This window comes from Oncorhynchus keta, unplaced genomic scaffold (genome assembly GCF_023373465.1).
Source record: "Oncorhynchus keta strain PuntledgeMale-10-30-2019 unplaced genomic scaffold, Oket_V2 Un_contig_25527_pilon_pilon, whole genome shotgun sequence".
Taxonomy (NCBI): domain Eukaryota; kingdom Metazoa; phylum Chordata; class Actinopteri; order Salmoniformes; family Salmonidae; genus Oncorhynchus; species Oncorhynchus keta.
In genome coordinates, this window is record NW_026284490.1 from 22,501 (window position 1) to 48,365 (window position 25,865).

General features: G+C 44.9%; 1 protein-coding gene across 1 annotated transcript in view; it reads right to left on the reverse strand.

Annotated features, from left to right (window-relative positions):
- radil (Ras association and DIL domains) overlaps nucleotides 1-25,865 on the reverse strand; it is a 61,554-nt gene that overhangs the window by 18,988 nt on the left and 16,701 nt on the right. Inside the window, exons 5-13 of the mRNA XM_052506100.1 lie at nucleotides 20,839-20,905; nucleotides 20,718-20,806; nucleotides 16,740-17,390; nucleotides 16,429-16,611; nucleotides 8,331-8,368; nucleotides 7,334-7,491; nucleotides 6,490-6,602; nucleotides 3,607-3,723; nucleotides 3,153-3,276 (exon numbers count right to left, since the gene is read on the reverse strand). Of these exons, the coding sequence (XP_052362060.1) occupies nucleotides 3,153-3,276; nucleotides 3,607-3,723; nucleotides 6,490-6,602; nucleotides 7,334-7,491; nucleotides 8,331-8,368; nucleotides 16,429-16,611; nucleotides 16,740-17,390; nucleotides 20,718-20,806; nucleotides 20,839-20,905 (1,540 nt within the window). The remainder of the gene's footprint in view (nucleotides 1-3,152; nucleotides 3,277-3,606; nucleotides 3,724-6,489; nucleotides 6,603-7,333; nucleotides 7,492-8,330; nucleotides 8,369-16,428; nucleotides 16,612-16,739; nucleotides 17,391-20,717; nucleotides 20,807-20,838; nucleotides 20,906-25,865) is intronic.

The following is a 25,865-nucleotide window of genomic DNA, read 5'->3' on the forward strand; positions in this document are numbered from 1 at the left end:
CATCAGTCATTACCAGACTGAGGGCTAGAGAATGATCAGTCATCACCAGACTGAGGGCTAGAGAATGATCAGTCATTACCAGACTGAGGGCTAGAGAATGATCAGTCATTACCAGACTGAGGGCTTAGAGAATGATCAGTCATTACCAGACTGAGGGCTAGAGAATGATCAGTCATTACCAGACTGAGGGCTAGAGAATGATCAGTCATTACCAGACTGAGGGCTAGAGAATGATCAGTCATTACCAGACTGAGGGCTAGAGAATGATCAGTCATTACCAGACTGAGGGCTTAGAGAATGATCAGTCATTACCAGACTGAGGGCTAGAGAATGATCAGTCATTATCAGACTGAGGGCTAGAGAATGATCAGTCATTATCAGACTGAGGGCTAGAGAATGATCAGTCATTATCAGACTGAGGGCTAGAGAATGATCAGTCATTATCAGACTGAGGGCTTAGAGAATGATCAGTCATTACCAGACTGAGGGCTTAGAGAATGATCAGTCATTATCAGACTGAGGGCTAGAGAATGATCAGTCATTATCAGACTGAGGGCTAGAGAATGATCAGTCATTATCAGACTGAGGGCTAGAGAATGATCAGTCATTATCAGACTGAGGGCTAGAGAATGATCAGTCATTACCAGACTGAGGGCTTAGAGAATGATCAGTCATTATCAGACTGAGGGCTTAGAGAATGATCAGTCATTACCAGACTGAGGGCTTAGAGAATGATCAGTCATTACCAGACTGAGGGCTTAGAGAATGATCAGTCATTACCAGACTGAGGGCTAGAGAATGATCAGTCATTACCAGACTGAGGGCTTAGAGAATGATCAGTCATTACCAGACTGAGGGCTTAGAGAATGATCAGTCATTACCAGACTGAGGGCTAGAGAATGATCAGTCATTACCAGACTGAGGGCTTAGAGAATGATCAGTCATTACCAGACTGAGGGCTTAGAGAATGATCAGTCATTACCAGACTGAGGGCTAGAGAATGATCAGTCATTACCAGACTGAGGGCTAGAGAATGATCAGTCATTACCAGACTGAGGGCTTAGAGAATGATCAGTCATTACCAGACTGAGGGCTAGAGAATGATCAGTCATTACCAGACTGAGGGCTAGAGAATGATCAGTCATTACCAGACTGAGGGCTTAGAGAATGATCAGTCATTACCAGACTGAGGGCTAGAGAATGATCAGTCATTACCAGACTGAGGGCTTAGAGAATGATCAGTCATTACCAGACTGAGGGCTTAGAGAATGATCAGTCATTACCAGACTGAGGGCTTAGAGAATGATCAGTCATTACCAGACTGAGGGCTAGAGAATGATCAGTCATTACCAGACTGAGGGCTTAGAGAATGATCAGTCATTACCAGACTGAGGGCTAGAGAATGATCAGTCATTACCAGACTGAGGGCTAGAGAATGATCAGTCATTACCAGACTGAGGGCTTAGAGAATGATCAGTCATTACCAGACTGAGGGCTTAGAGAATGATCAGTCATTACCAGACTGAGGGCTAGAGAATGATCAGTCATTACCAGACTGAGGGCTTAGAGAATGATCAGTCATTACCAGACTGAGGGCTTAGAGAATGATCAGTCATTACCAGACTGAGGGCTTAGAGAATGATCAGTCATTACCAGACTGAGGGCTTAGAGAATGATCAGTCATTACCAGACTGAGGGCTAGAGAATGATCAGTCATTACCAGACTGAGGGCTTAGAGAATGATCAGTCATTACCAGACTGAGGGCTTAGAGAATGATCAGTCATTACCAGACTGAGGGCTAGAGAATGATCAGTCATTACCAGACTGAGGGCTTAGAGAATGATCAGTCATCACCAGACTGAGGTCTAGTACGTAGAGAATGATCTTTGCGGGGCCGCACCGCCCTCCATGTGCTCGCCAGAGGTAGCCTGACTGCCATTAGGTACCGAGATGAGATCCTCAGACCCCTTGTGAGACCATATGCTGGTGCGGTTGGCCCTGGGTTCCTCCTTACGCAAGACAATGCTAGACCTCATGTGGCTGGAGTGTGTCAGCAGTTCCTGCAAGAGGAAGGCATTGATGCTATGGACTGGCCCGCCCGTTCCCCAGATCAGAATCCAATTGAGCACATCTGGGACATCATGTCTCGCTCCATCCACCAACGCCACGTTGCACCACAGACTGTCCAGGAGTTGGCGGATGCTTTAGTCCAGGTCTGGGAGGAAATCCCTCAGGAGACCATCCGCCACCTCATCAGGAGCATGCCCAGGCGTTGTAGGGAGGTCATACAGGCACATGGAGGCCACACACACACTACTGAGCCTCATTTTACTTGTTTTAAGGACATTACATCAAAGTTGGATCAGCCTGTAGTGTGGTTCTCCACTTTAATTTTGACTGTGACTCCAAATCCAGACCTCCATGGGTTGATACATTTGATTTCCATGGATAATTTTTGTGTGATTTTGTTGTCAGCACATTCAACTGTCTAAAGGAAAAAGTATTTAATACAAATATTTCATTCATTCAGATCTAGGATGTGTTATTTTAGTGTTCCCTTTATTTTTTTGAGCAGTGTATATAGCTTGCTCAGGGCTCAGTCCTCGTCCTCTAGTCCCAGTTCTTGGTCCCCCTCTCCTCTCTCAGAGCTCGGTTCTAGTCCCTCTCCTCTCTCAGAGCTCGGTTCTAGTCCCTCTCCTCTCTCAGAGCTCGGTTCTAGTCCCTCTCCTCTCTCAGAGCTCGGTTCTAGTCCCTCTCCTCTCTCAGAGCTCGGTTCTAGTCCCTCTCCTCTCTCAGAGCTCGGTTCTAGTCCTCTCCTCTCTCAGAGCTCGGTTCTAGTCCCTCTCCTCTCTCAGAGCTCGGTTCTAGTCCCTCTCCTCTCTCAGAGCTCGGTTCTAGTCCCTCTCCTCTCTCAGAGCTCAGTTCTAGTCCCTCTCCTCTCTCAGAGCTCGGTTCTTGGTCCTCCTCTCCTCTCTCAGAGCTCGGTTCTAGTCCCTCTCCTCTCTTTACACCAAGTCACTCGGCTCCGTCAAAACCACACAGTCTCTCCATTGCTATGCAGATGACACTCAATTACTTTTCTCTGTGTCTGTGTGTCTGTGTGTGTGTGTGTGTGTGTGTGTGTGTGTGTGTGTGTGTCTGTGTGTCTCACCCTTGTCCATGAGCTGGTTGAAGAGAGATACGTTGGAGAAGAAGAAGAGGTAGGAGAACATCTGGGCCTGGACCTCTGGGTGGACCTGGTACCCCTGGAGTAGCTCCTGACTGCACTGGAGCACCTGGAGGGACAGACACACACACACACACACACACACACACAACAAAGTGACAGAAATGTACAAATGTATCATGCCAAATATATTCCATGCAGGAATAATGTGTGTGTCTGTCCATGTGTGTGTTTGTGTGTGTGTGTGTGTGTGTGTGTGTGTGTGTGTGTGTGTGTGTGTGTGTGTGTGTGTGTGTGTGTGTGTGTGTGTGTGTGTGTGTGTGTGTGTGTGTGTGTGTGTGTGTGTGTGTGTGTGTGTGTGTGTGTGTGTGTGTGTGTGTGTGTGTGTGTGTGTGTGTGTGTGTGTGTGTCTGTCCATGTGTGTGTGTGTGTGTGGTACCTGCAGGACCCTGCGAACGGGCTCAGGAAACCCTGTACCTCCTCTCCAGCAGGGTTCAGAGCTGTCCACTGGGAATGGGTTACAGTCCAGTAGACCAGGAAGTACTACGTACAGGGACTGGAACACAGCCACAGTTAGTGACACACACGTTAGCAACACACACGTTATTGACATACATACGTTAGTGACACACACACACGTTAGCGACACACACACACACGCGTTAGCGTTAGCGACACACACACATGTTAGCGACACACACGTTAGCAACACACACGTTAGCGACACACACATGTTAGCGACACACACATGTTAGCGACACACACGTTATTGACACACACGTTAGCGACACACGCATGTTAGCGCCACACGCACGTTAGCGCCACACACACGTTAGCGCCACACGCACGTTAGCGACACACGCACGTTAGCGACACACACGTTGGCGACACATGTTAGCGACACACACGTTAGCAACACACACATGTTAGCGACACACACGTTAGCAACACACACGTTAGCGACACACACGTTAGCGACACACACACACATGTTAGCGACATACGTTAGCGACACACGCACGTTAGCGACATACGTTAGCGACACACGCACGTTAGCGACACACGCACGTTAGCGACACACACACGTTAGCAACACACACATTAGCGACACACACACGTTAGCAACACACACACGTTAGCGACACACACACGTTAGCGACACACACGTTAGCGACACACACACACACGTTAGCGACACACGCGTTAGCGACACACACATGTTAGCGACACACACGTTAGCAACACACACGTTAGCGACACACACATGTTAGCGACACACACATGTTAGCGACACACACGTTATTGACACACACGTTAGCGACACACGCATGTTAGCGCCACACGCACGTTAGCGCCACACGCACGTTAGCGCCACACGCACGTTAGCGACACACGCACGTTAGCGACACACACGTTAGCGACACATGTTAGCGACACACACGTTAGCAACACACACATGTTAGCGACACACACGTTAGCAACACACACGTTAGCGACACACACGTTAGCGACACACACACATGTTAGCGACATACGTTAGCGACACACGCACGTTAGCGACATACGTTAGCGACACACACACGTTAGCGACACACACGTTAGCTGCACACACGTTAGCTACACACACATTAGCTACACACACGTTAGCCACACACACGTTAGCGACACACACATGTTAGTGACACACACGTTAGCTACACACACACGTTAGCTACACACACGTTATTGACATACATACGTTAGTGACACACACACACGTTAGCGATACACACGTTAGCGACACACACACACACGTTAGCGACACACACGTTAGCGACACACACATGTTAGCGACACACACGTTAGCGACACACACGTTAGCAACACACACACATGTTAGCGACACACACACGTTAGCGACACACACGTTATTGACACACACGTTAGCGACACACGCATGTTAGCGCCACACGCACGTTAGCGCCACACGCACGTTAGCGCCACACGCACGTTAGCGACACACGCACGTTAGCGACACACACGTTGGCGACACACACGTTAGCGACACATGTTAGCGACACACACGTTAGCAACACACACATGTTAGCGACACACACGTTAGCTACACACACGTTATTGACATACACACGTTAGCGACACACACACATGTTAGCGACATACGTTAGCGACACACGCACGTTAGCGACATACGTTAGCGACACACGCACGTTAGCGACACACACGCACGTTAGCGACACACACACGTTAGCAACACACACATTAGCGACACACACACGTTAGCAACACACACACGTTAGCGACACACACACGTTAGCGACACACACGTTAGCGACACACACACGTTAGCGACACACACGTTAGCGACACACACGTTAGCAACACACGTTAGCGACACACACGTTAGCAACAGCAACACACACGTTAGCGACACACACGTTAGCAACACACGTTAGCGACACACACGTTAGCGACACACACGTTATTGACACACACGTTAGCGACACACACACGTTAGCAACACACACATGTTAGCGACACACACGTTAGCTACACACACACGTTAGCTACACACACGTTATTGACATACATACGTTAGCGAGACACACACACGTTAGCGACACACACGTTAGCAACACACGTTAGCGACACACACGTTAGCAACACACGTTAGCAACACACGTTAGCGACACACACACGTTAGCGACACACGTTAGCGACACACACACGTTAGCGACACACACACGTTAGCGACACACACACGTTGGCTACACACACGTTAGCGACACACACTGTGTGAATTGTGTCCAGGTTTAGTGGGATAACTCTTTCCTGACTGACACTGTTGTGAGTCACCCTCTCCCCTCTGTCTCTCTCCTCTCTGTCTCTCTCCTCTCTGTCTCTCTCCTCTCTGTCTCTCTCCTCTCTGTCTCTCTCCTCTCTGTCTCTATCCTCTCTGTCTCTCTCCTCTCTGTCTCTCCTCTCTGTCTCTCCTCTCTGTCTCTCCTCTCTGTCTCTCTCCTCTCTGTCTCTCTCCTCTCTGTCTCTATCCTCTCTGTCTCTATCCTCTCTGTCTCTCCTCTCTGTCTCTCTCCTCTCTGTCTCTATCCTCTCTGTCTCTCTCCTCTCTGTCTCTATCCTCTCTGTCTCTCTCCTCTCTGTCTCTCCTCTCTGTCTCTCTCATCTCTGTCTCTATCCTCTCTGTCTCTCCTCTCTGTCTCACCCCTCTTAGTGTAAAGGTTGCCTTGGCGATGTGGTGCGTAACGTTTACCTTGGTGATGTGTAACTGTTTCCTTGGTGATGTAATATACAGAGTAACAGTTACCTTGGTGATGTAGTAGACACATTGCTGGAAGGTGTACATGATCACTTCCTCCAGGATGGTCATAGCCTCCTCATTGGCTGAGATGGTTGCCGATAGCAACGACTCCTTGGAACCTGAATATAAATATATGTATAAACAATATAAAATATACAGTGCCTTCAAGAAAGTATTCAAACTTATAACCACATTTTGTTGCGTTGCAGCTTGAATTTAAATTGAATTAAATTGAGATTTTGTGTCACAAACATACACACAGTTCATGTAATGTACCCAAGGAGAGTTTCCAGAACTTTCTGACACTGAAAAACTGATGAGAAGAGAAAGAAAAAGCGAAGGAGAGAGGAGAGAGTGAGAGAGGAGGGAGGAGAGAGACAGAGAGAGAGAGAGAGAGAGAGAGAGAGAGAGAGAGAGAGAGAGAGAGAGAGAGAGAGGCGAGAGAGAGAGAGAGAGAGAGAGAGAGAGAGAGAGAGAGAGAGAGAGGGAGAGAGTGGGAGAGAGAGAGAGTGGGAGAGAGTGAGAGAGGTGTGTGAGAGAGAGAGAGAGAGAGAGAGAGAGAGAGAGAGAGAGAGAGAGAGAGAGAGGGAGAGAGAGAGAGAGAGTGGGTGAGAGAGAGAGAGAGAGAGAGAGAGAGAGAGAGAGAGAGAGAGAGAGAGAGAGAGAGAGAGAGAGAGAGAGAGAGAGGCGAGAGAGGCGAGAGAGAGAGAGAGAGAGAGAGAGAGAGAGAGAGAGAGAGAGAGAGAGGCGAGAGAGTGAGAGAGACAGAGAGACTAGTACATTCTATGTCACAATGAATAATGGCTGCTGAACCTAGACATCCCAGAAGACTCTCCTTGTGAGTGTGTACCTTTAGAGTCGAGCGTCTCTATGCCCTGTGTGTATGCTGGGGCCTTCTGTTGGATGAAGTACAGGATCTCTATACTGTTGGACATCCAGAAGAATACGACCTGCAGGTCTGGGATTAGATCACTGATGGATAGGAGAGACAGGGAGGCCGGGTCCTGACTGGAGAGAGGAGAGGAGAGAGAGAGGAGAGAGAGAGGAGAGAGAGAGGAGAGAGAGACAAGAGAGGAGAGAGGAGAGGAGAGAGAGAGGTGGGGAGAAGGGAGAGAGGGGAGAGGGAGAGAGACAGGAGAGGAGAGAGAGACAGGAGAGGAGAGAGAGAGAGGAGGGGAGAAAGGAGAGGAGAGAGATACAGTAGAGGAGAGAGAGAGGAGATAGAGACAGTAGAGGAAAGAGAGAGGAGGGGAGAAAGGAGAGAGGGGAGAGAGGAGAGTGAGAGGAAAGAGAGGAGAGAGAGAGAGCATAGCTTTGCTATTGAGGAATGACCATATTAGAGACACATATTTCCCTCAGATTACACAGATCCACAAAGAATTTGAAAACAAACCCAATTTTGATAAACTCCCATATCTACTGGGTGAAATACCACAGTGTGACATCACAACAGCAAGATTTGTGACCTGTTGTGACCTATATGTATATATGTATAATATGACATTTGTAATGCCTTTATTGTTTTGAAACTTCTGTATGTGTAATGTTTACTGTTAATTTTTATTGTTTATATATTCACTTGTGTTTATTATTCGTTCCACCTGATTTGGCAATGAAAACATGTTTCCCAACTTCCAATAAATGAATTGAATTGAGAGGAGAATGAGGGGTCACACACACACACACACACACACACACACACACACACACACACACACACACACACACACACACACACACACACACACACACACACACACACACACACACACACACACACACACACACACACACACACACACACACACACACACACACAGTGCTACAAGGCGGAATATGATACTCACTGCTGAGCTTGCTTCTGTGCCAATTCCTTTGTCTTCTCCTGAAACACAAAACGCTGCAATTAGAAGCTCATCAAAGATTTAACAGGTGGATCTTACGTTCTCTCTCTCTATGAAAAAGAAAAGTCTCTCTCTAACTAGGTCTGTCTTACACACACACACACACACACACACACACACACACACACACACACACACACACACACACACACGGTCTTCTAGCCATCATCGATCCACTTTTCATTTTCCATTTGTTTTGTCTTGTCTTCCCAAACACCTGGTTTCAACTCCATCATTACATGTTGTGTATCTAACCCTCTGTTTCCCCACTTTGCAGAAAAACAGCCCCAAAGCATGATGTTTCCACCACCATGCTTCACAGTAGGTATGGTGTTCTTTGGATGCAACTCAGCATTCTTTGTCCCCCAAACACGACGAGTTGAGTTTTTACCAAAAAGCCTCATTAAAGGTGTCTGGGAAGGAAGACATTTTAAATTGACATTGATTGATTGTTCTGTTTTCTCTGACCTCTCAATGAGATCTGCATAATTAATCAGCTTCCTATAACACAGGAGAGAAGGCTGCTGCTAGCTGCTAGCTCACTAAGACTGTAGGTGACTATAACACAGGAGAGAAGGCTGCTGCTAGCTCACTAACACTGTAGGTGACTATAACACAGGAGAGAAGGCTGCTGCTAGCTGCCAGCTCACGAACACTGTAGGTGACTATAACACAGGAGAGAAGGCTGCTGCTAGCGCCATGCTCTACCAACTGAGCTACAGAAGGACCACTAAACACTGTAGGTGACTATAACACAGGAGAGAAGGCTGCTGCTAGCTCACTAACACTGTAGGTGACTATAACACAGGAGAGAAGGCTGCTGTTAGCTCACTAACACTGTAGGTGACTATAACACAGGAGAGAAGGCTGCTGCTAGCTGCTAGCTCACTAACACTGTAGGTGACTATAACACAGGAGAGAAGGCTGCTGCTAGCTGCTAGCTCACTAACACTGTAGGTGACTATAACACAGGAGAGAAGGCTGCTGCTAGCTGTTAGCTCACTAACACTGTAGGTGACTATAACACAGGAGAGAAGGCTGCTGCTAGCTCACTAACACTGTAGGTGACTATAACACAGGAGAGAAGGCTGCTGCTAGCTGTTAGCTCACTAACACTGTAGGTGACTATAACACAGGAGAGAAGGCTGCTGCTAGCTGCTAGCTCACTAACACTGTAGGTGACTATAACACAGGAGAGAAGGCTGCTGCTAACACAGGAGAGAAGCTGCTAGCTCACTAACACTGTAGGTGACTATAACACAGGAGAGAAGGCTGCTCACTAACACTGTAGGTGACTATAACACAGGAGAGAAGGCTGCTGCTGCTGCTAGCTCACTAACACTGTAGGTGACTATAACACAGGAGAGAAGCTCACTAACACTGTAGGTGACTATGCTGCTAGCTGCTAGCTCACTAACACTGTAGGTGACTATAACACAGGAGAGAAGGCTGCTGCTAGCTGCTAGCTCACTAACACTGTAGGTGACTATAACACAGGAGAGAAGGCTGCTGCTAGCTGCTAGCTCACTAACACTGTAGGTGACTATAACACAGGAGAGAAGGCTGCTGCTAGCTGCTAGCTCACTAACACTGTAGGTGACTATAACACAGGAGAGAAGGCTGCTAGCTGTTAGCTCACTAACACTGTAGGTGACTATAACACAGGAGAGAAGGCTGCTGCTAGCTGTTAGCTCACTAACACTGTAGGTGACTATAACACAGGAGAGAAGGCTGCTGCTAGCTCACTAACACTGTAGGTGACTATAACACAGGAGAGAAGGCTGCTGCTAGCTCACTAACACTGTAGGTGACTATAACACAGGAGAGAAGGCTGCTGCTAGCTGCTAGCTCACTAACACTGTAGGTGACTATAACACAGGAGAGAAGGCTGCTGCTAGCTGCTAGCTCACTAACACTGTAGGTGACTATAACACAGGAGAGAAGGCTGCTGCTAGCTCACTAACACTGTAGGTGACTATAACACAGGAGAGAAGGCTGCTGCTAGCTCACTAACACTGTAGGTGACTATAACACAGGAGAGAAGGCTGCTGCTAGCTGCTAGCTCACTAACACTGTAGGTGACTATAACACAGGAGAGAAGGCTGCTGCTAGCTGTTAGCTCACTAACACTGTAGGTGACTATAACACAGGAGAGAAGGCTGCTGCTAGCTGCTAGCTCACTAACACTGTAGGTGACTATAACACAGGAGAGAAGGCTGCTGCTAGCTGCTAGCTCACTAACACTGTAGGTGACTATAACACAGGCTGCTGCTAGCTGTCACTAACACTGTCTAACACAGGAGAGAACCCCTCACTAACACTGTAGGTGACTATAACACCTGCTCTCTGTCTAACTGTAGGTGACCCTGAACCTGCTAAGCCACTAACACTCTGTGACTATAACCTCTGAACCCTAACCCTCTCTCTGTCTAACCCCTGAACCCCAACACCCTCTCTCTGACTAACCCTAACCCCTACTCTACTCTGTCTAACACCTGCTGAACCCTGAACCCTAACCTCTAGCTTTTCACTAACACTGTAGGTGACTATAACACCTCTGAAGCCCTAACACATGACTATAACATCTACTGTGTCTTACGCCTGAATCCTAACCTCTACTCTACTCTGTCTTACACCTGAATCCTAACCTCTACTCTACTAACACTGTCTAACCCCTGAACCCTAACTGTAGGTGACTAACACTGTCTAATAACACTGAACCCTAACCTCTACTAGCTCACTAACACTGTCTTACACCTGAACCCTAACCTCTACTCTACTCTGTCTAACCTCTACTCCTCTGTCTAACCCCTGAACCCTAACCTCTACTCTGTCTAACCTCTGAACCCTACCATCTACTCTACTCTGTCTAACCCCTGAATCCTAACCTCTACTCTACTCTGTCTAACCCCTGAACCCTAACCTCTACTCTACTCTGTCTAACCCCTGAATCCTAAACCTGTCTAACTAACACCTGAACCCTAACCTCTACTCTGTCTAACCTCTGAACCCTAACCTCTACTCTACACTGTCTAACCTCTGAACCCTAACCTCTACTCTGTCTAACCCCTGAATCCTAACCTCTACTCTGTCTAACCTCTGAACCCTAACCTCTACTCTACTCTGTCTAACCCTGAACCCTAACCCTCTCTCTGTCTAACCCCTGAACCCTAACCCTCTCTCTGTCTAACCTCTGAACCCTAACCCTCTCTCTGTCTAACCCCTGAACCCCAACCCTCTCTCTGACTAACCCTAACCCCTACTCTACTCTGTCTAACACCTGAACCCTGAACCCTAACCTCTATTTTACTCTGTCTAACCTCTGAACCCTAACATCTACTCTACTCTGTCTTACACCTGAATCCTAACCTCTACTCTACTCTGTCTAACCCCTGAACCCTAACCTCTACACTGTCTAACCTCTGAACCCTAACCTCTACTCTACTCTGTCTTACACCTGAACCCTAAACTCTACTCTGTCTAACCCCTGAACCCTAACCTCTACTCTACTCTGTCTAACCTCTGAACCCTAACCTCTACTCTACACTGTCTAACCTCTGAACCCTAACCTCTACTCTGTCTAACCCCTGAATCCTAACCTCTACTCTGTCTAACCTCTGAACCCTAACCTCTACTCTACTCTGTCTAACCCCTGAATCCTAACCTCTACTCTACTCTGTCTAACCCCTGAACCCTAACCTCTACTCTACTCTGTCTAACCGCTGAACCCTAACCTCTACTCTGTCTAACCCCTGAACCCTAACCTCTACTCTGTCTAACCTCTGAACCCTAACCTCTACTCTACTCTGTCTAACCCCTGAATCCTAACCTCTACTCTGTCTAACCCCTGAACCCTAACCTCTACTCTACTCTGTCTAACCCCTGAACCCTAACCTCTACTCTACTCTGTCTAACCCTGAACCCTAACCTCTACTCTGTCTAACCCCTGAACCCTAACCTCTACTCTACTCTGTCTAACCGCTGAACCCTAAACTCTACTCTGTCTAACCCCTGAATCCTAACCTCTACTCTGTCTAACCTCTGAACCCTAACCTCTACTCTACTCTGTCTAACCCCTGAACCCTAACCTCTACTCTACTCTGTCTAACCTCTGAATCCTAACCTCTACTCTGTCTAACCCCTGAACCCTAATCCCTCGTGTGAAGTTGAAGTTATACCACAAGTTCAGCATCAGGTAAGATTTGAAACCATTCAGATCCTGTAATCTGATAAATTCCCCTCAGCAAGTCAACCAGAATAATGATCTTAAACCATAAAACAAAGGCCTTATTATTAGTGATGTGCACTTCGTCAACGACTAGAGCTTTTAAACTCTTTTTACCGACTCCAGAGTCATTATTAGTTTTTACCAACTCCAGAGTCATGATTAGTTTTTAACGACTCCAGAGTCATGATTCGTTTTTACCAACTCGAGAGTCATGATTAGTTTTTACCGACTCCAGAGTCATGATTAGTTTTTACCGACTCCAGAGTCATGATTAGTTTTTACCGACTCCAGAGTCATGATTAGTTTTTACCGACTCCAGAGTCATGATTAGTTTTTACCGACTCCAGAGTCATGATTAGTTTTTACCGACTCCAGAGTCATTATTCGTTTTTAACGACTCCAGAGTCATGATTAGTTTTTACCGACTCCAGAGTCATGATTAGTTTTTACCGACTCCAGAGTCATGATTAGTTTTTACCGACTCCAGAGTCATGATTAGTTTTTACCGACTCCAGAGTCATGATTAGTTTTTACCGACTCCAGAGTCATGATTAGTTTTTACCGACTCCAGAGTCATTATTCAGTTTTTACCGACTCCAGAGTCATGATTAGTTTTTACCGACTCCAGAGTCATGATTCGTTTCTTTCGAGTGGTTCGTTCATTTTAGTCGTTTGTTTGACCTGACGGCAGCAATGAATTCTTCAGCAGCAGGATTAATACGCGCTCCTCAGACTCAGAGACTCAGACTCAGAGACTCCAGAGACTCACAGACTCAGAGACTCCAGAGACTCAGAGGCTCCAGAGACTCCAGAGACTCCAGAGACTCCAGACTCAGAGACTCCAGAGACTCCAGAGACTCCAGACTCAGAGACTCAGAGGCTCCAGAGACTCCAGAGACTCCAGAGACTCAGAGACTCCAGAGACTCAGAGACTCCAGAGACTCCAGAGACTCCAGAGACTCCAGACTCAGAGGCTCCAGAGACTCAGAGACTCAGAGACTCCAGAGAGGTTTATCTTCCGAGTGGAGCAGTGGTCTTAGGCACTGCATCTCAGTGCAAGAGGCATCACTACAGTCCCTGGTTCAATTCCAGGCTGTATCACAGCCGGCCGTGATTGGGAGTGCCGTAGGGCGGCGCACAATTGGCCCAGTATCGTCCGGGTTTGGCCGGGGCAGGCCGTCATTGTAAATAACTATTTGTTCATAACTGACTTGCCTAGTTTAAATAAATAATAATTTAATACCGCAGTTGGCGAAGGTCCTAATCACTCTGGCGGCAGTCAAGCATTCCACCAAGAGTCACAACGAGACTTCGTTTCAAAGGTATCAATAGATAATCGTATTTGTGTGCCTTGCAATCACAAACGCACATTGTTTGGAGCACATATTGTGTGTGACCTCTCAGTCATAAAAGACAGCTCCAATAAGCCCCGTGGGGTGAACGAGAGGCTTGCAGAGTCATGCTTCTGTCCAGGTTATAGATTATCGTTCGCTGGAAAGAGGTCCTGCGTGCTCTGGGCATTACTGTGCTCTGGGCATTACTGTGCTCTGGGCATTGCTGTGCTCTGGGCATTACTGTGCTCTGGGCATTACTGTGCTCTGGGCATTACTGTGCTCTGGGCATTACTGTGCTCTGGGCATTACTGTGCTCTGGGCATTACTGTGCTCTGGGCATTGCTGTGCTCTGGGCATTACTGTGCTCTGGGCATTACTGTGCTCTGGGCATTGCTGTGCTCTGGGCATTGCTGTGCTCTGGGCATTGCTGTGCTCTGGGCATTACTGTGCTCTGGGCATTACTGTGCTCTGGGCATTGCTGTGCTCTGGGCATTGCTGTGCTCTGGGCATTACTGTGCTCTGGGCATTACTGTGCTCTGGGCATTACTGTGCTCTGGGCATTGCTGTGCTCTGGGCATTACTGTGCTCTGGGCATTACTGTGCTCTGGGCATTGCTGTGCTCTGGGCATTACTGTGCTCTGGGCATTGCTGTGCTCTGGGCATTGCTGTGCTCTGGGCATTACTGTGCTCTGGGCATTACTGTGCTCTGGGCATTACTGTGCTCTGGGCATTACTGTGCTCTGGGCATTGCTGTGCTCTGGGCATTGCTGTGCTCTGGGCATTACTGTGCTCTGGGCATTACTGTGCTCTGGGCATTACTGTGCTCTGGGCATTACTGTGCTCTGGGCATTGCTGTGCTCTGGGCATTACTGTGCTCTGGGCATTACTGTGCTCTGGGCATTGCTGTGCTCTGGGCATTGCTGTGCTCTGGGCATTGCTGTGCTCTGGGAATTACTGTGCTCTGGGCATTACTGTGCTCTGGGCATTACTGTGCTCTGGGCATTGCTGTGCTCTGGGCATTACTGTGCTCTGGGCATTACTGTGCTCTGGGCATTACTGTGCTCTGGGCATTGCTGTGCTCTGGGCATTACTGTGCTCTGGGCATTACTGTGCTCTGGGCATTACTGTGCTCTGGGCATTACTGTGCTCTGGGAATTACTGTGCTCTGGGCATTACTGTGCTCTGGGCATTACTGTGCTCTGGGCATTACTGTGCTCTGGGCATTACTGTGCTCTGGGCATTACTGTGCTTTGGGCATTACTGTGCTCTGGGCATTACTGTGCTCTGGGCATTACTGTGCTCTGGGCATTACTGTGCTCTGGGAATTACTGTGCTCTGGGCATTACTGTGCTCTGGGCATTACTGTGCTCTGGGCATTACTGTGCTCTGGGCATTACTGTGCTCTGGGCATTACTGTGCTCTGGGAATTACTGTGCTCTGGGCATTACTGTGCTCTGGGCATTACTGTGCTCTGGGCATTGCTGTGCTCTGGGCATTACTGTGCTCTGGGCATTACTGTGCTCTGGGCATTACTGTGCTCTGGGCATTACTGTGCTCTGGGCATTACTGTGCTCTGGGCATTACTGTGCTCTGGGCATTGCTGTGCTCTGGGCATTACTGTGCTCTGGGCATTACTGTGCTCTGGGCATTACTGTGCTCTGGGCATTACTGTGCTCTGGGCATTACTGTGCTCTGGGCATTACTGTGCTCTGGGCATTACTGTGCTCTGGGCATTACTGTGCTCTGGGCATTACTGTGCTCTGGGCATTACTGAAACAAATCAACCAAATGAGTCAAAAGATGTGTTCTTTTTTTCTGAACGAGTTGAACAGATCCGAGGCAGTAACTTCCATCACTTCTAAATGAAAGTTGGTCTATTGTTTCTCAGGACAAGTAATAACATGCCCCTCTCCACCTAAACCCCTCCTACCCCTTCTAAACCCCTCCCTCTCCCTCTAGGCCCCTCCCAAACCCCTCCCTCTCCACCTAAACCCCTCCCTCTCCCTCTAGGCCCCTCCTACCCCTTCTAAACCCCTCCCTCTCCCTCTAGGCCCCTCCCAAACCCCTCCCTCTCCACCTAAACCCCTCCCTCTAGGCCCCTCCTACCCCTTCTAAACCCCTCCTCCCTCTCCACCTAAACCCTCCCACCCCTTCTACCCCCCCCTCTCCACATAAACCCCTCCCACCCCTTCTAAACCCCTCCCTCTCCACCTAAACCCCTCCTACCCCTTCTAAACCCCTCCTTCTCCCTCAAGGCCCCTCCTCCCTCTAGGCCCCTCCTACCCCTTCCAAACCCCTCCCTCTCCTTCTAGACCCCTCCTACCCCTTCTAAACCCCTGCCTCTCCACCTAAACCTCTCCTACCCCTTCCAAACCCCTCCCTCTCCCTCTGCTACCCCTTCCAAACCCCTCCCTCTCCGTCTAGGCCCCTCCTACCCCTTCCAAACCCCTCCCTCTTTGTCTAGGCCCCTCCCTCTCACCCAGGAGACGGTCTGTATGCATCGTACTATCTTCAGCAGCAATTTGCCGAAGCAGCCTGGTGGGAAGGCGGAAGCAGAGTGCTGTATGCAGAGACACAGCAGGTAGGCAGGGGCTAACTTGTGGTCGTCTCCGCCCGGCTCGATCAGAGACATGATCCTGCTCACCAGGGCGTCCTCGTGGGCCTGACGGAATGAAACGATTCAGGTCGGTTAAACTCAACTGAATAAACATTGGGGCAACTATTCCTGGTGACATCACAGTGACATCACAGGATAAATACATTCACTGATCTACAACAGCCTTTATTTACCTGTTCAAAGTCCAGCTGTAGGCGTCTCTTCTGGTTCTGTCCCGCCAAGATCGTCGTTACGACGCCTGTCCCCCCCGCCCCCCCGCCTTGGGGTTTCACCAGGTGTGGTTTGAAACTGCGCCTGGCGGGGGGGCCGGTTTGGGAGGACAACGCCCCCCTGTCCTTTAACAACGAGCCACATGTCTTACAGGTCCCTCCCCCCTCCGTCCCACCCTCCGTCTCCACCCCCCCTCCCCCAGCCTCGTACAGCTGCCCCAGGGTTCGGAGGCGTGCCAACGTCTGGGCGGGGAGTGGTTTGGCACCCGTTGGGTCCTTATACAGGAAGATGTAGTGGGCTCCGAACGACAGGAGGTCACCATGGCGGAGCTGGGTGGATTGCTCGCACCGGGAGAAGTTGACCAGGACCGTCGCGTGGGGGATGGGCTCCACGGCAACGCAGGAGCGGTCGTCCCCGGTGACGGCGGCGACGGCTGCTGAGGGGTTGTTGTTGTTGTTGGGGGTGCTGCCATGGTGACGGGGGGCAGGGACCCGGTGGAGGCGACAGTGGAGTGGCAGGATGTCAGGAGAGGACAGGCAGATGTTTGGACGGGCTGACGGGGTCTCCTGACCCACAGTGTGCTGCTCTCTGTTCAACAGGTACACCAGGCAGTCCTGGAATATATAGCACCATATATATTATATATACTGTATATAGCACAATATATATTACTTATACTGTATATAACACAATATATATTACTTATACTGTATATAACACAATATATATTATATATACTGTATATAACACTTCTGTGGCACAGTTGGTAGAGCATGGCGCTTGTAACGCCAGGGTAGTGGGTTCGATTCCCGGGACCACCCATACGTAGAATGTATGCACACATGACTGTAAGTCGCTTTGGATAAAAGCGTCTGCTAAATGGCATATATTATTATTATTATATATTACTTATACTGTATATAACACAATACATATTACATATACTGTAAATATAACAATTTATAGTACATATACTGTATATAACACAATATATATTGCATATACTGTATATAACACAATATATAATACATATACTGTATATAACACAATATATTACATATACTGTAAATATAACAAGATATATTAAATATACAACACAATATATATTACATATACTGTATATAACACAATATATATTATACATACTGTAAATATAACAATGTATATTATATATACTGTATATAACACAATATATATTACATATACTGTATATAACACAATATATATTACATATACTGTATATAACACAATATATATTACATATACTGTATATAACACAATATATATTATACATACTGTAAATATAACAATGTATATTACATATACTGTATATAACACAATATATATTACATATACTGTATATAACACAATATATATTACATATACTGTATATAACACAATATATATTACATATACTGTATATAACACAATATATATTACATATACTGTATATAACACAATATATATTACATATACTGTAAATATAACAATATATACACTGTGTGCTGCTCTCTGTTCAACAGGAATATAGAACACAGTATAAAACAGTATAAACTGCCTGTAGAAGGTCCACAACCCCTTGAACACTTTCACATTCTGCCATATAACACAATCACTAACATCACTAACAAATTAGAGACTGAAAAACAGCTTCTATCTCAAGGCCATCAGACTGTTAAACAGCCATCACTAGCACATTAGAGACTGAAAAACAGCTTATATCTCAAGGCCATCAGACTGTTAAACAGCCATCACGAGCACATTAGAGGCTGAAAAACAGCTTCTATCTCAAGGCCATCAGACTGTTAAACAGCCATCACTAACATAGAGAGTCTGAAAAACAGCTTCTATCTCAAGGCCAACAGACTGTTAAACAGCCATCACTAGCACATTAGAGGCTGAAAAACAGCTTCTATCTCAAGGCCATCAGACTGTTAAACAGCCATCACGAGCACATTAGAGGCTGAAAAACAGCTTCTATCTCAAGGCCATCAGACTGTTAAACAGCCATCACGAGCACATTAGAGGCTGAAAAACAGCTTCTATCTCAAGGCCATCAGACTGTTAAACAGCCATCACGAGCACATTAGAGGCTGAAAAACAGCTTCTATCTCAAGGCCATCAGACTGTTAAACAGCCATCACGAGCACATTAGAGGCTGAAAAACAGCTTCTATCTCAAGGCCATCAGACTGTTAAACAGCCATCACTAACATAGAGAGTCTGAAAAACAGCTTCTATCTCAAGGCCAACAGACTGTTAAACAGCCATCACTAGCACATTAGAGACTGAAAAACAGCTTCTATCTCAAGGCCATCAGACTGTTAAACAGCCATCACGAGCACATTAGAGGCTGAAAAACAGCTTCTATCTCAAGGCCATCAGACTGTTAAACAGCCATCACTAGCACATTAGAGACTGAAAAACAGCTTCTATCTCAAGGCCAACAGACTGTTAAACAGCCATCACTAGCACATTAGAGGCTGAAAAACAGCTTCTATTTCAAGGCCAACATACTGTTAAACAGCCATCACTAGCACATTAGAGACTGCTGCCCTATTTACATAGACTAGGAATCACTGGCCATATTCTGTATTCTATTCTACTGTATCTTAGTCTATGCATTACTCATCTCATATGTATATTCTGTATTCTATTCTACTGTATCTTAGTCTATGCATTACTCATCTCATATGTATATTCTGTATTCTATTCTACTGTATCTTAGTCTATGCATTACTCATCTCATATGTATATTCTGTATTCTATTTTACTGTATCTTAGTCTATGCATTACTCATCTCATATGTATATACTGTATTCTATTCTACTGTATCTTAGTCTATGCATTACTCATCTCATATGTATATACTGTATTCTATTCTACTGTATCTTAGTCTATGCATTACTCATCTCATATGTATATACTGTATTCTATTCTACTGTATCTTAGTCTATGCATTTCTCATCTCATATGTATATACTGTATTCTATTCTACTGTATCTTAGTCTATGCATTACTCATCTCATATGTATATACTGTATTCTATTCTACTGTATCTTAGTCTATGCATTACTCATCTCATATGTATATTCTGTATTCTATTCTACTGTATCTTAGTCTATGCATTACTCATCTCATATGTATATACTGTATTCTATTCTACTGTATCTTAGTCTATGCATTACTCATCTCATATGTATATACTGTATTCTATTCTACTGTATCTTAGTCTATGCATTACTCATCTCATATGTATATACTGTATTCTATTCTACTGTATCTTAGTCTATGCATTACTCATCTCATATGTATATACTGTATTCTATTCTACTGTATCTTAGTCTATGCATTACTCATTACATATGTATATTCTGTATCTGGTTCTATTCTACTGTATCTTAGTCTATGCCGCTCTGACATCGCTCCTCCCAAATATTTATATATTTTCTTAATTCCATTCCTTTAGTTTAGATTGTGTGTATTGTTAGATATTACTTCACTGTTGGAGCTGGAAACACAAGAATTTCGCTACACCCTCAATAACATCTGCTAAACACGTGTATGTGACAAATAAAATGTGATTAGATTTTAGTACCTGTCTGTCTGTCTGTCTGTCTGTCTGTCTGTCTGTCTGTCTGTCTGTCTGTCTGTCTGTCTGTCTGTCTGTCTGTCTGATATATCCCAGCATGCATCAGTCAGGTAGTGTAGTTGGTACCTGTCTGTCTGTCTCATATATCCCAGCATGCATCAGTCAGGTAGTGTAGTTGGTACCTGTCTGTCTGTATCATATATCCCAGCATGCATCAGTCAGGTAGTGTAGTTGGTACCTGTCTGTCTGTCTCATATATCCCAGCATGCATCAGTCAGGTAGTGTAGTTGGTACCTGTCTGTCTGTATCATATATCCCAGCATGCATCAGTCAGGTAGTGTAGTTGGTACCTGTCTGTTGTATCCCTGCAGCAGCAACAGGTGAGGGGACTGGTAGAGGGAATGTCTCACCCCTCCTCCCCCCTCTCCTCCCCCTCTCCCTCCTTCCTCCTGGTCGTGGCCCCCCCTTGACTCCCCCTCGTCCTCAGAGGTCCCGGCAGGGTGGAGTAGTAACGCTTCGGCTCGTCTGCACCCCCCAACTGATTAGTACAGGGGATACATCGGTTTTAATTAGTATAATAATATATATATAAATGTAATAATATTTAACCATCTAAATCAGACACATTCCATAATTACATTCAATAATAACAACAATATATAACACAATATATATATATATATATATATATATATATATATATATATATATATATAGGCTTTGATTAATATAATAATATCTAAATCAGACACATTCCATAATTACATTCAATAATAATGACAATATATAACACTATTGTCACGCCCTGGTCTAAGTATTTTGTGTTTTTCTTCATGTATTGGGTCAGGCCAGGGTGTGGCATGGAGTTTTTGTATTGTGGTGTGTTTTGTCTTGGGGTTTTGGTGTGTATGTATATTTGGGATTGTAGCTAGTGGGGTGATCTAGCAAAGTCTATGGCTGTCTGGAGTGGTTCTCAATCAGAGGCAGGTGCTTATCGTTGTCTCTGATTGGGAACCATATTTAGGCAGCCATATTCTTTGAGTTTGTTCGTGGGTGATTGTCCTGAGTGTCTTGATGTCCTTAGTCTGTGTTAGCAATATACACGCTGCAGTTTGGTCCGACTCTCCTTCACCATTAGAAAACCGTGACATATATAATAATATTTAAGCCTCAGACACAGCCATTAATAGCAATACTCCGGGGAATTAGTTGGAAAAGGTTTTAATAATTATAATGGATGTATTTAACATAATATATACCCAACATGTACAGCTCCTGGAATAGAGCCGGCTAGCTGGATAGTTATATAATATAACCCAACATGTACAGCTCCTGGAATAGAGCCAGCTAGCTGGATAGTTATATAATATAACCCAACATGTACAGCTCCTGGAATAGAGCCAGCTAGCTGGATAGTTATATAATATAACCCAACATGTACAGCTCCTGGAATAGAGCCAGCTAGCTGGATAGTTATATAATATAACCCAACATGTACAGCTCCTGGAATAGAGCCAGCTAGCTGGATAGTTATATAATATAACCCAACATGTACAGCTCCTGGAATAGAGCCAGCTAGCTGGATAGTTATATAATATAACCCAACACGTACAGCTCCTGGAATAGAGCCAGCTAGCTGGATAGTTATATAATATAACCCAACACGTACAGCTCCTGGAATAGAGCCAGCTAGCTGGATAGTTATATAATATAACCCAACATGTACAGCTCCTGGAATAGAGCCAGCTAGCTGGATAGTTATATAATATAACCCAACATGTACAGCTCCTGGAATAGAGCCAGCTAGCTGGATAGTTATATAATATAACCCAACATGTACAGCTCCTGGAATAGAGCCAGCTAGCTGGATAGTTATATAATATAACCCAACATGTACAGCTCCTGGAATAGAGCCAGCTAGCTGGATAGTTATATAATATAACCCAACACGTACAGCTCCTGGAATAGAGCCAGCTAGCTGGATAGTTATATAATATAACCCAACACGTACAGCTCCTGGAATAGAGCCAGCTAGCTGGATAGTTATATAATATAACCCAACACGTACAGCTCCTGGAATAGAGCCAGCTAGCTGGATAGTTATATAATATAACCCAACATGTACAGCTCCTGGAATAGAGCCAGCTAGCTGGATAGTTATATAATATAACCCAACATGTACAGCTCCTGGAATAGAGCCGGCTAGCTGGATAGTTATATATTATAACCCAACATGTACAGCTCCTGGAATAGAGCCGGCTAGCTGGATAGTTATATACTATAACCCAACATGTACAGCTCCTGGAATAGAGCCGGCTAGATGGATAGTTATATAATATAACCCAACACGTACAGCTCCTGGAATAGAGCCAGCTAGCTGGATAGTTATATAATATAACCCAGCATGTACAGCTCCTGGAATAGAGCCAGCTAGCTGGATAGTTATATAATATAACCCAACATGTACAGCTCCTGGAATAGAGCCAGCTAGCTGGATAGTTATATAATATAACCCAACATGTACAGCTCCTGGAATAGAGCCAGCTAGCTGGATAGTTATATAATATAACCCAACATGTACAGCTCCTGGAATAGAGCCAGCTAGCTGGATAGTTATATAATATAACCCAACATGTACAGCTCCTGGAATAGAGCCAGCTAGCTGGATAGTTATATAATATAACCCAACATGTACAGCTCCTGGAATAGAGCCGGCTAGCTGGATAGTTATATAATATAACCCAACATGTACAGCTCCTGGAATAGAGCCAGCTAGCTGGATAGTTATATAATATAACCCAACATGTACAGCTCCTGGAATAGAGCCAGCTAGCTGGATAGTTATATAATATAACCCAACATGTACAGCTCCTGGAATAGAGCCAGCTAGCTGGATAGTTATATAATATAACCCAACATGTACAGCTCCTGGAATAGAGCCAGCTAGCTGGATAGTTATATAATATAACCCAACATGTACAGCTCCTGGAATAGAGCCAGCTAGCTGGATAGTTATATAATATAACCCAACATGTACAGCTCCTGGAATAGAGCCAGCTAGCTGGATAGTTATATAATATAACCCAACATGTACAGCTCCTGGAATAGAGCCAGCTAGCTGGATAGTTATATAATATAACCCAACATGTACAGCTCCTGGAATAGAGCCAGCTAGCTGGATAGTTATATAATATAACCCAACATGTACAGCTCCTGGAATAGAGCCAGCTAGCTGGATAGTTATATAATATAACCCAACATGTACAGCTCCTGGAATAGAGCCAGCTAGCTGGATAGTTATATAATATAACCCAACATGTACAGCTCCTGGAATAGAGCCAGCTAGCTGGATAGTTATATAATATAACCCAACATGTACAGCTCCTGGAATAGAGCCAGCTAGCTGGATAGTTATATAATATAACCCAACATGTACAGCTCCTGGAATAGAGCCAGCTAGCTGGATAGTTATATAATATAACCCAACAGTACAGCTCCTGGAATAGAGCCAGCTAGCTGGATAGTTATATAATATAATATGTACAGCTCCTGGAATAGAGCCAAATAGTTATATAATATAACCCAACAGCTCCTGGAATAGATAGTAGTAATAGTTATAATAGTATAATAGTATGTACAGCATGTACAGCCTGGAATAGAGCCAGCTAGCTGGATAGTTATATAATATAACCCAACATGTACAGCTCCTGGAATAGAGCCAGCTAGCTGGATAGTTATATAATATAACCCAACATGTACAGCTCCTGGAATAGAGCCAGCTAGCTGGATAGTTATATAATATAACCCAACATGTACAGCTCCTGGAATAATAGTAGCTGGATAGTTATATAATATAACCCAACATGTACAGCTCCTGGAATAGAGCCAGCTAGCTGGAATAGTTAGTTATATAATATAACCCAACATGTACAGCTCCTGGAATAGAGCCAGCTAGCTGGATAGTTATATAATATAACCCAACATGTACAGCTCCTGGAATAGAGCCAGCTAGCTGGATAGTTATATAATATAACCCAACATGTACAGCTCCTGGAATAGAGTAAGCTAGCTGGATAGTTATATAATATAACCCAACATGTACAGCTCCTGGAATAGAGCCAGCTAGCTGGATAGTTATATAATATAACCCAACATGTACAGCTCCTGGAATAGAGCCAGCTAGCTGGATAGTTATATAATATAACCCAACATGTACAGCTCCTGGAATAGAGCCAGCTAGCTGGATAGTTATATAATATAACCCAACATGTACAGCTCCTGGAATAGAGCCAGCTAGCTGGATAGTTATATAATAGTTATAACATGTACAGCTCCTGGAATAGAGCCAGCTAGCTGGATAGTTATATAATATAACCCAACATGTACAGCTCCTGGAATAGAGCCAGCTAGCTGGATAGTTATATAATATAACCCAACATGTACAGCTCCTGGAATAGAGCCAGCTAGCTGGATAGTTATATAATATAACCCAACATGTACAGCTCCTGGAATAGAGCCAGCTAGCTGGATAGTTATATAATATAACCCAACATGTACAGCTCCTGGAATAGAGCCAGCTAGCTGGATAGTTATATAATATAACCCAACATGTACAGCTCCTGGAATAGAGCCAGCTAGCTGGATAGTTATATAATATAACCCAACATGTACAGCTCCTGGAATAGAGCCAGCTAGCTGGATAGTTATATATATATGTAAGCTCCCCAACATAGTAACAGTAAAACTCCTGGAATAGAGCCAGCTAATAGTTATATAATATAACCCAACATGTACAGCTCCTGGAATAGAGCCAGCTAGCTGGATAGTTATATAATATAACCCAACATGTACAGCTCCTGGAATAGAGCCAGCTAGCTGGATAGTTATATAATATAACCCAACATGTACAGCTCCTGGAATAGAGCCAGCTAGCTGGATAGTTATATAATATAACCCAACATGTACAGCTCCTGGAATAGAGCCAGCTAGCTGGATAGTTATATAATATAACCCAACATGTACAGCTCCTGGAATAGAGCCAGCTAGCTGGATAGTTATATAATAATAATAGTAGTAATAGTAGTAATAGTAGTAATAGTAGTAATAGTTATAATAGTAGTAATAGTAGTAATAGTTATAATAGTAGTAATAGTTATAATAGTAGTAATAGTTATAATAGTAGTAATAGTAGTAATAGTTATAATAGTAGTAATAGTTATAGTAGTAGTAATAGTAGTAATAGTTATAATAGTAGTAATAGTAGTAATAGTAGTAATAGTTATAATAGTAGTAATAGTTATAATAGTAGTGTAGTTATAATAGTTAGAATAGTCTCAATAGCAGTAATAGTGGTCTAATAGTTATAATAGTAGTAATAGTAGTAATAGTTATAATAGTAGTAATAGTAGTAATAGTTATAATAGTAGTAATAGTTATAATAGTAGTAATAGTAGTAATAGTTATAATAGTAGTAATAGTAGTAATAGTTATAATAGTAG